At 41.9% G+C, this 12,172-nt stretch overlaps 2 protein-coding genes across 2 annotated transcripts; both read right to left on the bottom strand.

The window, feature by feature from the left end:
- Positions 1-969: 969 nt before the first annotated feature.
- copb2 (COPI coat complex subunit beta 2) lies at positions 970-7,932 on the bottom strand. Its single transcript, XM_084370240.1, has 22 exons — positions 7,817-7,932; positions 7,208-7,345; positions 6,953-7,039; positions 6,647-6,773; positions 6,366-6,514; positions 6,043-6,189; positions 5,677-5,776; positions 5,441-5,583; positions 5,089-5,288; positions 4,869-4,979; positions 4,687-4,775; positions 4,487-4,593; positions 4,097-4,240; positions 3,728-3,858; positions 3,320-3,527; positions 2,949-3,059; positions 2,631-2,845; positions 2,363-2,501; positions 2,066-2,203; positions 1,879-1,956; positions 1,595-1,747; positions 970-1,423 (listed from the first exon to the last, which is right to left on the bottom strand). Exons 1-22 carry the CDS (start codon positions 7,817-7,819, stop codon positions 1,328-1,330), a joined length of 2,814 nt encoding a protein of 937 aa, XP_084226366.1. The 5' UTR covers positions 7,820-7,932; the 3' UTR covers positions 970-1,327.
- Positions 7,933-9,878: 1,946 nt separating this feature from the next.
- Positions 9,879-11,862, bottom strand: rbp2b (retinol binding protein 2b, cellular; the record flags this gene model as incomplete). Its single annotated transcript, XM_084368763.1, has 4 exons — positions 9,879-9,932; positions 10,070-10,171; positions 11,157-11,335; positions 11,790-11,862. 4 exons carry the CDS (start codon positions 11,860-11,862, stop codon positions 9,879-9,881), a joined length of 408 nt encoding a protein of 135 aa, XP_084224889.1.
- Positions 11,863-12,172: the final 310 nt, after the last annotated feature.

The raw sequence follows: 12,172 nt of genomic DNA, 5'->3' as shown, positions 1-12,172 counted from the left end.
ACAAGTTTATTCCTTGTAGGATTTGGTCTAGATGTCCTGTGCATTTTTTGGGATTCAGTACTTTACTTTTACTTTGAGATTTACTTCATAATAATTGCATTTTAACAGTAAATGTCCTTGCACTTGCACTGTAATCAAACCAAACAACTGGTACCAGTTAACCTTCGTAGCGAGTTCACCTCTGTGTCTCATAAGATTGACTGGTCAGGGCAGCTGTCCTGATAACTCCGCCTCAGGCTCCAGGGCAACCAAGGCCAATAGATGTGATGTACTCGGCCTCAGACTCTCACAGACAGGCAGTGTCCTATTAGATTGTGTTACATGTGACCTCAGGATCACACAACGTGACATAGGATAACACAGGTAGACATAGTTTCTTGTTAAGAGTCCAATAGCCAGTAGACTCCTTACATACGTGTACATGAGTGACGAGTAACCTCATTTAGACACATAATAAGTCTCGTGGGTTTGGTAAAGGTTAAATACTCCCCATTCAGAAAGCGGTCCCGTTCAGAAAATAGCCTTCGGCCGTAGCTCAGGAGGTAAAGCGGGTCGTCCGGTAATTGGAAGGTCGCTGGTTCGACTGCCCGGCTCCCCTGGCTGCATGTCTAAGTTTCCTTGATCAGGAGACTGAATCCCAAATTGCTCCTTATGGGCAGGTTGGCATCAGGAGCCTCTGCCATCAGTGTATGAATGTGTGCGTGAATGGGTGAATGTGAGAAGTGTCGTAAAACACTTTGAGCGATCAGTAGACACAAGTCCAATTACCAATTGGTCTGGCACTAGGACTGTACGTAGTCCTTGAATACCAATAATTGCCAACAATTACCAATTAATACCTTGTTAACTGGAACATGTAAGGTTCATTCCACTTTAATCAAAGGCTTCCCTCATAGGTTACATGTTGAAACTATGTAACTAGTATAACCATGTTGTAGCGTCTAGTATTCAATACTCTGAAGTCAAATGTGAATATGTACAGCAACCGCAGTTTATTGGACTGAATGCATTCTGATTTGACAACACAAAGCAAAGAGTAAATATAACATATCACTCAATGGACAGTTAGTGAAACAATCAATAAATGGGGTACAAAATGGAGAGTCTGAAATGGACATGATCTGTCTATTTACCTTCTGCGAATAAAACATAAGTGATATCATCATCATCATCATCATCATCTACTGTAATCCTGTCACTCCTGTTGGTGGACAATATAATATTTTTACGTACAAATACAAAAAAAGGGGGAAAAGGGAGTTTGGTCTCTTTCTCTGTTTTAAATAGGCTCTGAAGAGTGCTGGGGATCAGAGCGGTCACACACGTCTCAGTCATCTAGAAAATCGTCGTCAAGGTTAACGTCTGTGGTGTCGATGTCGTCCAACTCCATGTTGTCCAGGTCCACCTCCAGCTCGTCCAGAACCTTCACAAAGACACACACAAAGGAGAATGAGTATTTTTTTTTACAAGAATAATTATTATTCTCTGGAATCAGATGAAAAGGTTATAGATGTATATAATCGGCCAGGCCTTTAAATTGGTCTGTCCCTTTTGAGAACAAACACTATGCTCAAAAGATAAAGACAAGGCCCACCTTATCTTTTTGTGAGATCTCAGGGAGTTCCTCTTCCTCTTCCTCTTCCTCTTCTTCATCTTCTACTGTAGGAGCAGCAGGTTCAGGTGTTGCAGATGTCACAGCTGCTGCAGCGACGGAAGTTGGTGCCACTGACTCCTCACTATCCTGTGTCTGCCAGAAAACATGAATGAAAGAAAGCTTGAACATTACTGAGAATTGATTCCTCAAATTGTTGGTATAAAATCAGGTTACTATTATAACAAAGTTGGCTCAGCAGAACGTGTCTGAGACTGCAGACGAACCTTGGACACAAGAGGAATGAAGGTTCCTTTGGGCTCATACCCCTGAGCCTCCTCAAGAATATTCCTGTCTTCATTGAGCTGAAAAATGTCGGAGTTTGTTTAAATACATGAGGCAGGCTTGAGATGCAACTACAGAAATATTGTCTGCACAGAACATGGCCACCTTATTTGGCTATTTAAAACTCACCGTGACAAGAGGATAATCTGTAGCAGGCCTGGTGGTGCCCAAGCAGGACTCTCGGAGGTAATGCTCAGCTGCGAAGGCTTCTTTCAGCCCGGGGAACAGATTCTCGTACTCTGTGGGGTCTGCTAGGGACTCGGCCGCCTGCAGTCAAGATTCAGAGCAATGTGTCACGGTCAAGAAGTAATAAACAGATATCCAAACATCCAAACTCCTTTAATCTCTTTTTTAAAGGGCAAAACTTCTGGTCTTAAACTCTTACAGGCGGGGTAAACCTCCTAAGAATCCTGAAACAGAACTGACCTTCTGGTTGACCTTAGCCAGGTTCTCCCTCCACAGTTTAACCACACGGGACACCTGACTGGGCAGGTAAGTGCGAGCCAGGAAGGCAGCTTCAGGTAGTCGGTTTGTCTTGATCAGAAGCTCCAGACACTGATCCAGTCTGCGGAGAAAAGATGACATTTAGAACAGTCAAACATGTTGCCACGTGTTCGGTGTGACCAATACATATCTATTCCCTAATTTGTCCACCAATGTCAGCGCCTTTCAGTCTCATATATCTGGTACTCACTTCCCCTGCAGGAAGTAGGTCATGAAGGCCACGTTGTTCTTGCCGTCCCTCTCTGCTCCCTCGGCCAGTTTGCCCACCATAGTGGCATTACCAGAGGCTGTGGCAAGGAGGAGCAGGCCGCCGTAATCCTGGGCGTGGTGCAGGCACTCCTGGGCCAGGCCGAATTGGCACTTACTGATAGCCAGCTCTGCTAGCTGCTTCCACTTCTGCTCCGACTGCAGGGGTTAGAATGACAAATATTAGAAATGTAGTGTGGCAGTGGCAGTGTTTTAAGGAGGGGGGAAGATGTGATATGCTATAGAGTTAGTATGCTCTTACCTCGGCCTCCACAGCCAGCTGGTAGGCGATCTTTAACTCTCCCAGCTGCAACGCCAGCTCAAACCTGTGCTCTGGGTCTGTGGACACAGCCAGGGCCTGCTGCTTGAAACCCTGAAGAGACAAAGAAATAAAACCCATCAGCATGCTACAAGCACAAAAATGACATTTAAAAATAATGTCATCAGTTATTATGGTATTACTGATGGTGCCACTGCACAGCCTTATCATATAGTTCTGCTGATGGCAGAGCAACTTTACACTTACAACCTCGTATCAAGCCAAATAATACTGCATCTGGATATTTTCTGTTTTTAAACTGAGAAACTGCAGTTAAATAAAAAAGGAACTCGACTCTGACTGTATTTTCTTACCTGTTTCTCCAGGAAATGTGCCACCCTGGTCCGCTGCTCTTTAGGAATTGTGGGCAGCACCTTGTCAGCCATTTGAAAGTCCCTCCTCATTACAGCAGTCTGGTACTCCAGGACGGAGACCAGCAGTGAGTAGCTGACGATGTTGAGCTCCTTGTCTCCCAGGTAGAGACGGTCGTCTTTTGGTATGTAGCCCAGCAGGTACATGGTTCTGCAGGGAAGGAAGGGAGCACTCCAATAAACTCTTAAAGCGTAGCTGCTGTTTTTCTAGACCTTGTATGCAACTGTCAAGACTGTATTATTGTTTTCAGCTTAAAGTTTACAAGTTTCTTGGGAGATATACACAGCATTCACAGTCTAAATATATACAATATGGCCACTTAAATTCAAGCTAAACCATCTTGTTTGTACCTGTCCAGGTGAGCAATAGTGACAATCTCTCCTCCAACATAATAGTTGAGTCTGTTCACAGAGCTGGTGTAGATGAAGCAGTCCCCCACCCACAGTCCAGTCTTCACAATCTCCTGGATCTCTCCCTGGACCTGGACATAAGAAACAAGGACACAAAGGTGAGACATGTATGGTAGAGTTTTTAAGTGAAGAACATGCCTCCATTGTAAATATAAATCTTCAAGATGAAGCTTTGCTATGAACACACATTAAGATTTAATTTATTGGTTTTATGTGTGTTTTATCATTTTATCATAGAAAGTAAAAATATTAAATATAAAAATGCCATCCTAACAAGGGCTGTGGAGGCGTCCATATTCACACACCCACCTCGAAGGCATCTTCAATACCATCCTCAGTCACTCCTTCATTGTTCTCTTGAGAGGCAGCTACTTTTTCTGCCATGTAACGCAGAATGAAGAAGGACTCCTCCGTAGCGATGCAGACCAGTTCACCAGAGTCTGACCAGAAGATCTGGGAAAATTATGAACAAGAGGGAAAAACGGTAAAGGAGAGAACAACAAGTCTAATAAATTATTTACATGCTGCACTGGTAAAGATCAAGATAGGAAACACAAGCCACATTCATAGCTACTTTGTTACATACAATTACACAAAAATCCAAACATGTAGAAGCAAATAATTTGATAAACATTGCCAGACACTACATTTATGTCATATGGAGACCAGGACTTAAAAAAAAAAGTAAGCCAGTCTTACGTGTTTGGGCTGGATCTCGATGCGACGGATCAGCTCTGTGTTCTCCCAGTCATAAAACGCCAGGCCATTCACTGACCTCACCCCAAGCAAGAAACCTCCATAAATCCCTGCAGGGAAGAGGAACACATCAAGTGAGCAATACAGTAGGAACTTTCCACTTCCAAAATCAGAAGTCTTCTATAGTACAATGTTCGCATTACCTTCAGCTCCAAAGTCAGGCTTAAAAGATTTCTTTTCTTTGAAATTTTTGAAGATTTTGACGATACTGTTGCTTTCTCTGATGGCATATCTATAAAAAGAGGAGTGCATTAGTGAAATATCAGCTCTGATACAGAGGCATAGAGTAGGGAATTACCTCATGTATTACAAACGTCACACTTACTCAGATGAGTCATGGGCCCAGGCAAACTCCTGAGCTGAGCCGAAGCTCTTGTTCCTCAAAGCCATTGCAGTATAGATGATATACTCTCCATCTCCGCACACCACGACAAACCTAAAGCACACAAAAACGCCCAAAATGAGTGACAGAAATCAAATTGTAAATTAATCTCTAATCTGGCTACTGAAGACAGTCAGAGGTCCTGGGCTGAGTGTATGCATACCTTCCATTCGGGTTATGCTGGATGGTTTGAGGGTAAATCTCACAGCTGCCCATGTCTTTGACAGCCAGTGGCAGCCTCTCACCGTCCTTGATCTCAGCGTCACCCATGGCCTTCAGGTTGGCTTGTTGTATTTCACTGTGTTTAGCCCAGATGATCTTTCCGTTCGTGTCCATAGACATGGCCGGCTCCTCCCGACCCACCTACACAGCAGAGGGACGGAAAGCAAAGCAGAAAGATGGAAAGAGAAAGAAGTTATGGATATTGTGCAAAGCTAAATACTTGCAAATTTCAAATGTCACTTTCGAACTCTAATAAAAATATATTTTTAAATGTTGCACTTTCTTCCACTCACCTTGATAATGATGCTGCCTTCATCGTAGCCCAGCGCCACATTGTTGGAGCCCCTGAGGCCGCACACGCACCACACTCTCTCCATGCCATAGTTCAGAGTGCTCTCCAGGCGGTAAGTGCTTGAGTGCCAGATCCGCACCGTACCTACAGAGGGAGGAGGTAACGTTGCATGAAGCCATAATAAATGATGATATGCTTTAGCATAGAGATATAAGGATGAGTTGGGTTACTGCTCACCATCCTCTGATCCAGTGATGATGATGGGCAGCTCCGGGTGGAAGCTAACACATGAGACATTCTGGGCGTGGCCCTCCAGAGTCTGAACACAGGTCTTATTCTACAACACCCATAGGAAGATAGTGGAAACATTTATGGATCCTCACAGAAACGATGCAGCCGATCAGTGAAGAAAACATACATTCTTTTTAGAACTATCAACTCTTGAGTAGGCTATAATCATTTTATGAAACATAATGTAACTAAGCAGCTATCTTTTAGCATGAAATTAGCCTGTGCACTGCTTAAGAGCTTGTTAGTATCATGTTGTGTTCTGTGGCTTACTCTCACCTTTCCCTTAGGGAAATGAACTGAAAAATGTCTAACCTGGTAGTCCCAGATCTTGACTTGTCGGTCATCAGCCCCTGAGATGAGGTAGGGCTTGTCTCCTCCACTGTAGTAGTCAATGCAATTGACTCCTTTCTCGTGACCCTCCAAAGTGAAATTAGGAGACGAAGAGCCTAGCTGCCAAACCTGAAACAGGAGACCTTTAGATTATATATATGTGTGAGGTAAACATTTAAAAATAACTGTAGTCCTTAAACAAGCTGCAGTACTGCAGTGAGATCTGGGTGTCCCCACAGTACTCCAATAATGAGATAAAAATAGCAGCCGTAAAGGTGACAACAGCCAAAGCAAGCTGTCTCTACCTTAATCGTCCTGTCCAGGGAGGCACTGGCAAACTGATTGTTGTCCTTGGGGTTGATGACAATCTGCATGACATAGTGAGTGTGACCCTCAAACACCTGGCTGCACGACCACTTCTTCTCCCAGTCCCACAGTTTGATCAACATGTCATCTGCGCAGAAACAGAAACCATTCACATGCATTTGAGGACACCAGTATAAAGACACATTTGAGTTTTGTGACAAATAAATGTGAAAAGTCTAGTATGTTCACCAATCAAAGTATCACAAGTTTACTAGCATACCACTGCTGGTGAGGATGTAGGGCTGGGTCGGATGGACAGCGATGCAACGGATGTAGTCAGAGTGGGCCTCAAACATGTGGACTCGCTCCAGGGTGTTGTAGTTGAACACACGGATCTGCATGTCATCCTGCACCAGGAGAAAAATAGTTTGACTATGAGACAAAAGGCCAAATATGCACATAGCACTTAAAACAGCCCAAATTAAGATCATACTCTATTTACGCTACTAGTTTGCAAAGCTGTTGGTGTTATGGATGACAAGTCTCGGAGTTGTGATCCCAATAAAAACAACTGGATGTAGCTCACCGCTCCAGTGATGACCCAGTTCTTCCTCGCCACAAACTTAGAGGCTCTGACAGGGAGGTCACACACTTCAAAGGTCTTGACAAGAGTCTGGAAAAAAAGAGAAAAGTGATGATTTGGTTATGTCTTGCTGCATCATCACTGCTTTTACGTGCCTGTCAATTCATCTTTTATCATAAAGTAACATATTCAAACATGAAATTTTTACCAATCAGTCTATATTGTGCATCTTTGTGTGGGTGGACCATTGATCTGTACCTGTGTTTCGTGGTTCCACACACAGACACTGCCGTTGTACAGACTGGCCAGCATCCATGGCTCAGTTGGGTGAAGGTCCACACTCTTCACTCGGTCCGACCTGGCTGTCAGCCTCCGCTTAATGTCCAGCCTCAGAGGCTGAAAAGACAGAGGGCATCAGTATCTTGTCTATGCTGTTCAAACTGTCAATATGATTTACGTTACATGTTGGCATATGGCGATTTTGGTAAAAACACTGACTGTCGCGTCAGTGTCAAAACCCGGAATAGTAGAACAGGTAGTAAAGCCAAAGTAACGGTTAGCATGCTAACATTGAGCCCAATTCATTCCAGTGGTTCAAATAATCCTTTACTTACATGTCCTGTAACAAAATCATTCGTTAACTGGCCAAAAAAAAACTGTAAGCACATACGAATCTAACAAACAGACACGGTTAGAGATGTTAAAAGCCGTTAGCTTCAAGCTGTCGTGCTAACTCAAGCTAGTTAGCCGCTAAGCTATTTACAATGATGCATTATTATTATTTGACACTGCTTACGTCCTTTAAAACGAACCGGATGACACGTACGGACACACAACGTGCTCTAAACTATGTTAAATGTCTCTTACCATGTTTTATCCCTGTGTTGTCGCAATAAGATCAAAGAAATGTGTTGTGAACAATTGCAATCCGGGGTCCAAATGTTGCGACTTCAGTGAACAGGGCACTGGATACTGACGTGGAAGTTCCTGGAACCCAATCTCGCGAGAGTTGCGCGGTGGAAGTGGTGACGTGACATGAAGGTCGGTCAGCTGCGGTGGACTGCCACCGAGACAGGAAGAGAAAATGAGTTGTTAAAGGTGCACTGCGTAGTGTTAGGGAGGGAATGTTAATCAGAGGATTATTGACTGATTTTTTTATCCAAGGTCAACAAACTGACCTTAAAGGACAAACACAGTTTCATGCTGTTACATTTTTTTATATTTGGCGGACCCTGCCACCTTACTAGCTTCAAACAGTGAGATTAGCTTGTTTATTCAGTTATAGAAAAAAATAAATATTTTAAATATTCTGAGTTTATATGATTATCTCATTAATGTTGTATTTATTAAAACTCTGAGTGTGAATTTCTTCTCCAAAACGACATAGTGCCCTTTAAGTTCAGATGCCATTATACCAACATATTTACAAATTTGCTGTATTTCATATGTCTGAGATTTGTTGAGCAGTGAGCATGAGATGACTGTTTTTTGTTATTATAGTTAACTGGAAACATTGAGTATTATTACTGTTGTTGAAAACACTGGCATGGCCTTGAGTTTTTGCAAGGTGTCATGTTTTTGATTTGTTTTTTTCTTTTTTTTACCTCTTTCCTACTGTAACAGCTTGATTGATTGATTGATTGATTGATTGATTGATTGATTGATTGATTGATTGATTGGAGTAAGTTGGTTTGTTTATAATGAGTGTATTGTGACATTAAAGAAGGCTGTCTTATAACAAGAAAAATGTTGCAGTAACATTTTTTATCTGATGCATTGATTGTCTTAGCCTATACGATCAGCGATAGCTGTAATTTATATACTTTACAAATTATCTATGTGCTCCCTCAAAAGTAACCTACACCTGAGTGAGGACATAAAAACAAGCAATCACTTTACACATGGTTTATGCACATGTTAAGGATTTACATTTTTTTAATTAAATTTAAACAGAGATTCAATGTGTTTAAATCATCTAGTTTGTTTTTTTTAGTTTGTTTGTTGTATATATAGTCTGATAGTAGAAGTAGTAAAGTCAGTCACATTAACTTTTAGTTTCTTAAGTCACACAGTACTTTGGTAACTACACGTTATTTTGGTTTATTCTCACGTAACATGAACAGAGGTCAGAGGTGTCATTTCTACTGTGAGCCTACATCCATTAAAGTTATTATTTTACTATCAGATAATCTCATCTCACGTCCAACATGCTACCGTAGTTCTCCAGCAGAGGGCAGTTTAAGCATTGCTATATAAAATACCCAACATTAACCAGAAGCTTAGTTTGATAGGACGTGTTGCTGATGAAACAATGTGAAAATTAGTCTGAGAGTGAGTTAGTTCATTAGTCTTTTGTGCAGTATGTGACTACTCAGGCATGCTGTTGCCGTCTCTAAGGAAGGAGTGTGATTTCAATTACAAAGTTTTAGAAAGAAGAAATGCTGATTAGTTGGACTTGGACTCTTTCACCATCTTCTCACCATCACTTTCTCTGTGCGGCTGTAGCTCAGGAGGTAGAGCGGGTCGTCTAGTGATCGGAAGGTCACTGTTCGAATCCCGGCTCCCCCGAGTTACATGTCGAAGTATCCTTGAGCAAGATAGTGAACCCCAAATTGCTCCTGATGAGCAGCTGGCACCTTGCAGTGGGTGAATGTGGCATGTGTTGTAAAGCGCTTTGAGCTGTCCGAGAGGACTGGAAAAGCGCTATATAAATGCGGACCATTTACCATTTAATGTTAGACCCTTAACAGCCAAACTGACTGCTGATTCATGATATTAACAGGTTTGTCTCTGCTCATACACAACACAATACGTTGTCTGAAAAGCACCTTTATTCATTTTGTTTATCAGTTTGAGGAAAATATGTTATTGAGCACCAAAAGAGACCTTGTTATCCGAGTAAATGAATACAAACAGACATTTTGGGCTTTTATTCTTTTTTCTTGAACACCTGAAGACAAACTACATCTTCACACGTCAGCTCCTGTGAGAGGAAAATGAATCAGTTAATATCATTAAGCAAGAAATGAAGAGCAACAAACTGTTAAAAGTGTCCATACTGATAACTTCAACTTCAATCAACTTCAACTTCAGTAATCACGACAGATACTGTGAACCCACCAGGTAGAGTTTGTCCTCTTCAACCCAGTGTTTCCAGCCACGATTGGCCTTCTCTCCTTTCTGTGTGCACACCAGCTTGTCCCCCTCCCAGGTCACCAGACACTGCAAGACAACATAGACAAACTTTAAGTTTAAATTCAAACTTTTACCACTCACAGGCTCACTTCTTGAGCTACAAAGTGGATAGGGGCTAGCTGGTTAGCGTGCTAATACAATTCATAGACGTCTTTGAAGTCATCACTGTTACTTCTTCACATTTTGTTGTCATTTTTGAATGTTTCAAACTAAGATTCATATGTATTTCACCTTTTAATACGTTTATTTTTAAGTTCAGTGTTAGATAACTTCGTATAACAACTTCAATTAGCACTGGATGAAACCAGCATTTTGTAAAGACTTATTATTTTGCTCTACTTCTGGAATAATCTTTTTCAATCTAATTCAATCTTTTGTAAGAGTTGCATGTGCATTACTTGACAGCCAGGATTTAGCCAATCAGAGGTAGAGTAGGGCAGGTCATGCCGAGCAAGGTAGTGTGATCTAAAATAATGCTGCTACAGCAGTAGCAACTGTATGTCTGCTGACCGACTGAAGTGAATATATTTTATAATAAATATTAAAACATATATATTTATATTACGCCTGTTACATAGTGACGCACATAAGTTTCCTTGTTCCTGGATAATCAACAGGCTAAAACGCCTGTGGCTAGCTGATGTACCACTGGCATCTCATTTTGTAGAACAAAGCGATTGGATGTCAGTGATATAATGAGAGCCTGCAGATGTGAGCAACATATTTAAGCCCCATTTCCCTGGACTGCTTTTTCAAAAGTCCTCCATCCGTTGGCATTCAGTGTAACAGCGCATCATTGCTAATCTCTGTTGATTTTTTATCATCGGCACACCGCTGTGGATTGCATGTGTTTTCAGCACTGATATCAAAGACCAGTCCTTGCTTTGGACACACATAGATAACACTTCACATTATCATATAAGCCACAAAAAAAGGGAAATATTGCCTCATCAGATAAACTATCACTGACTATTGTCACTTCAAGGACTCTGCATACGAGAGGTCGACCCACCTTGACATTTCTGTTGTCTAGTCCTTTGGTGTACTCATCAAACTCAACCCCAACAGTGAAGGAGCGCTCGTAATTCCTCAGGGTGCTCAGTGTTTTGAAGTCAAAATTGTCTCCATTTTGAGTAACCACTTTAGTCTGAGACAGGGAGATGGCAATTTTCCTTGTTGCAAAGTCAATATCTAGGGCAGGAACAGGGAGAGACTTGATTATACATATTATACTTTTCAGAGCAGCCATATTACAGTGAATAAATCACATTTTTACATGAATAGATAATGTGCAAAGTTTCAATCGCTTCTATGAGTATACTTCAGATTTCTATCCATGATCATAAATCATTTTAGACGGACAAGGTGTAATTTTAAAATCTGAATAATTTTTGTATTTGATATCATAGTTGTATGCTCAGAGTCTGTGGTGAAATAACTGCCTCAGAAAAACCTTAATGCACTGGCTCCACATTAAATCAAACAGTAACACGCAAGCACAGCGTTCACAGAAAGATCAAGAGAGCATGAAATTGGATGATTTTGTTACTTGTGGAGCTTGTCCAACCTGTCACATCACCCTGTAACACAGAACTAAGATATCTCAGAACAAAAAGAAACCAAAACCAAAGTAAAAGTTTCTTACTCAGCACTTTCAAATATTCCTCAAATTTGTCACTGGTTTCCAGTATCCATCTCCCATTGAAGTCTGCAGGCATGGTGTCAGCTTGTGATGCCGGTGTGTGTGTGTAGACTTTAGACAGTGCAGGAAAGGGGAGGGTGCAGGGAGTCCTGCAGCTTTTATTGGAGTCAGGGGGCATGAGGCCAGAAAACTATTGATAAGTGAGTTTATGGCTTGCAGGTGATTGGCAGGGGGAGTCGATTTGGAGGGGGAGGGGGCAGACTCACCCTTTTCTTTCAGCCTTCGCACGGCCATATGGGGAGGTTGCAAAGGGCAAATGCGAGGGTGCCCACACACACCACTACTCTCTCACATGCACTTTCAAATACACACACATGCGGACATCC

The sequence above is a fragment of the Pagrus pagrus genome (assembly GCF_965226575.1).
Source record: "Pagrus pagrus genome assembly, chromosome: 12".
NCBI classification, from domain to species: Eukaryota; Metazoa; Chordata; class Actinopteri; order Spariformes; family Sparidae; genus Pagrus; species Pagrus pagrus.
Note: the sequence above shows the minus strand (reverse complement) of the source record. Positions and strands in the feature narration are given on the sequence as shown.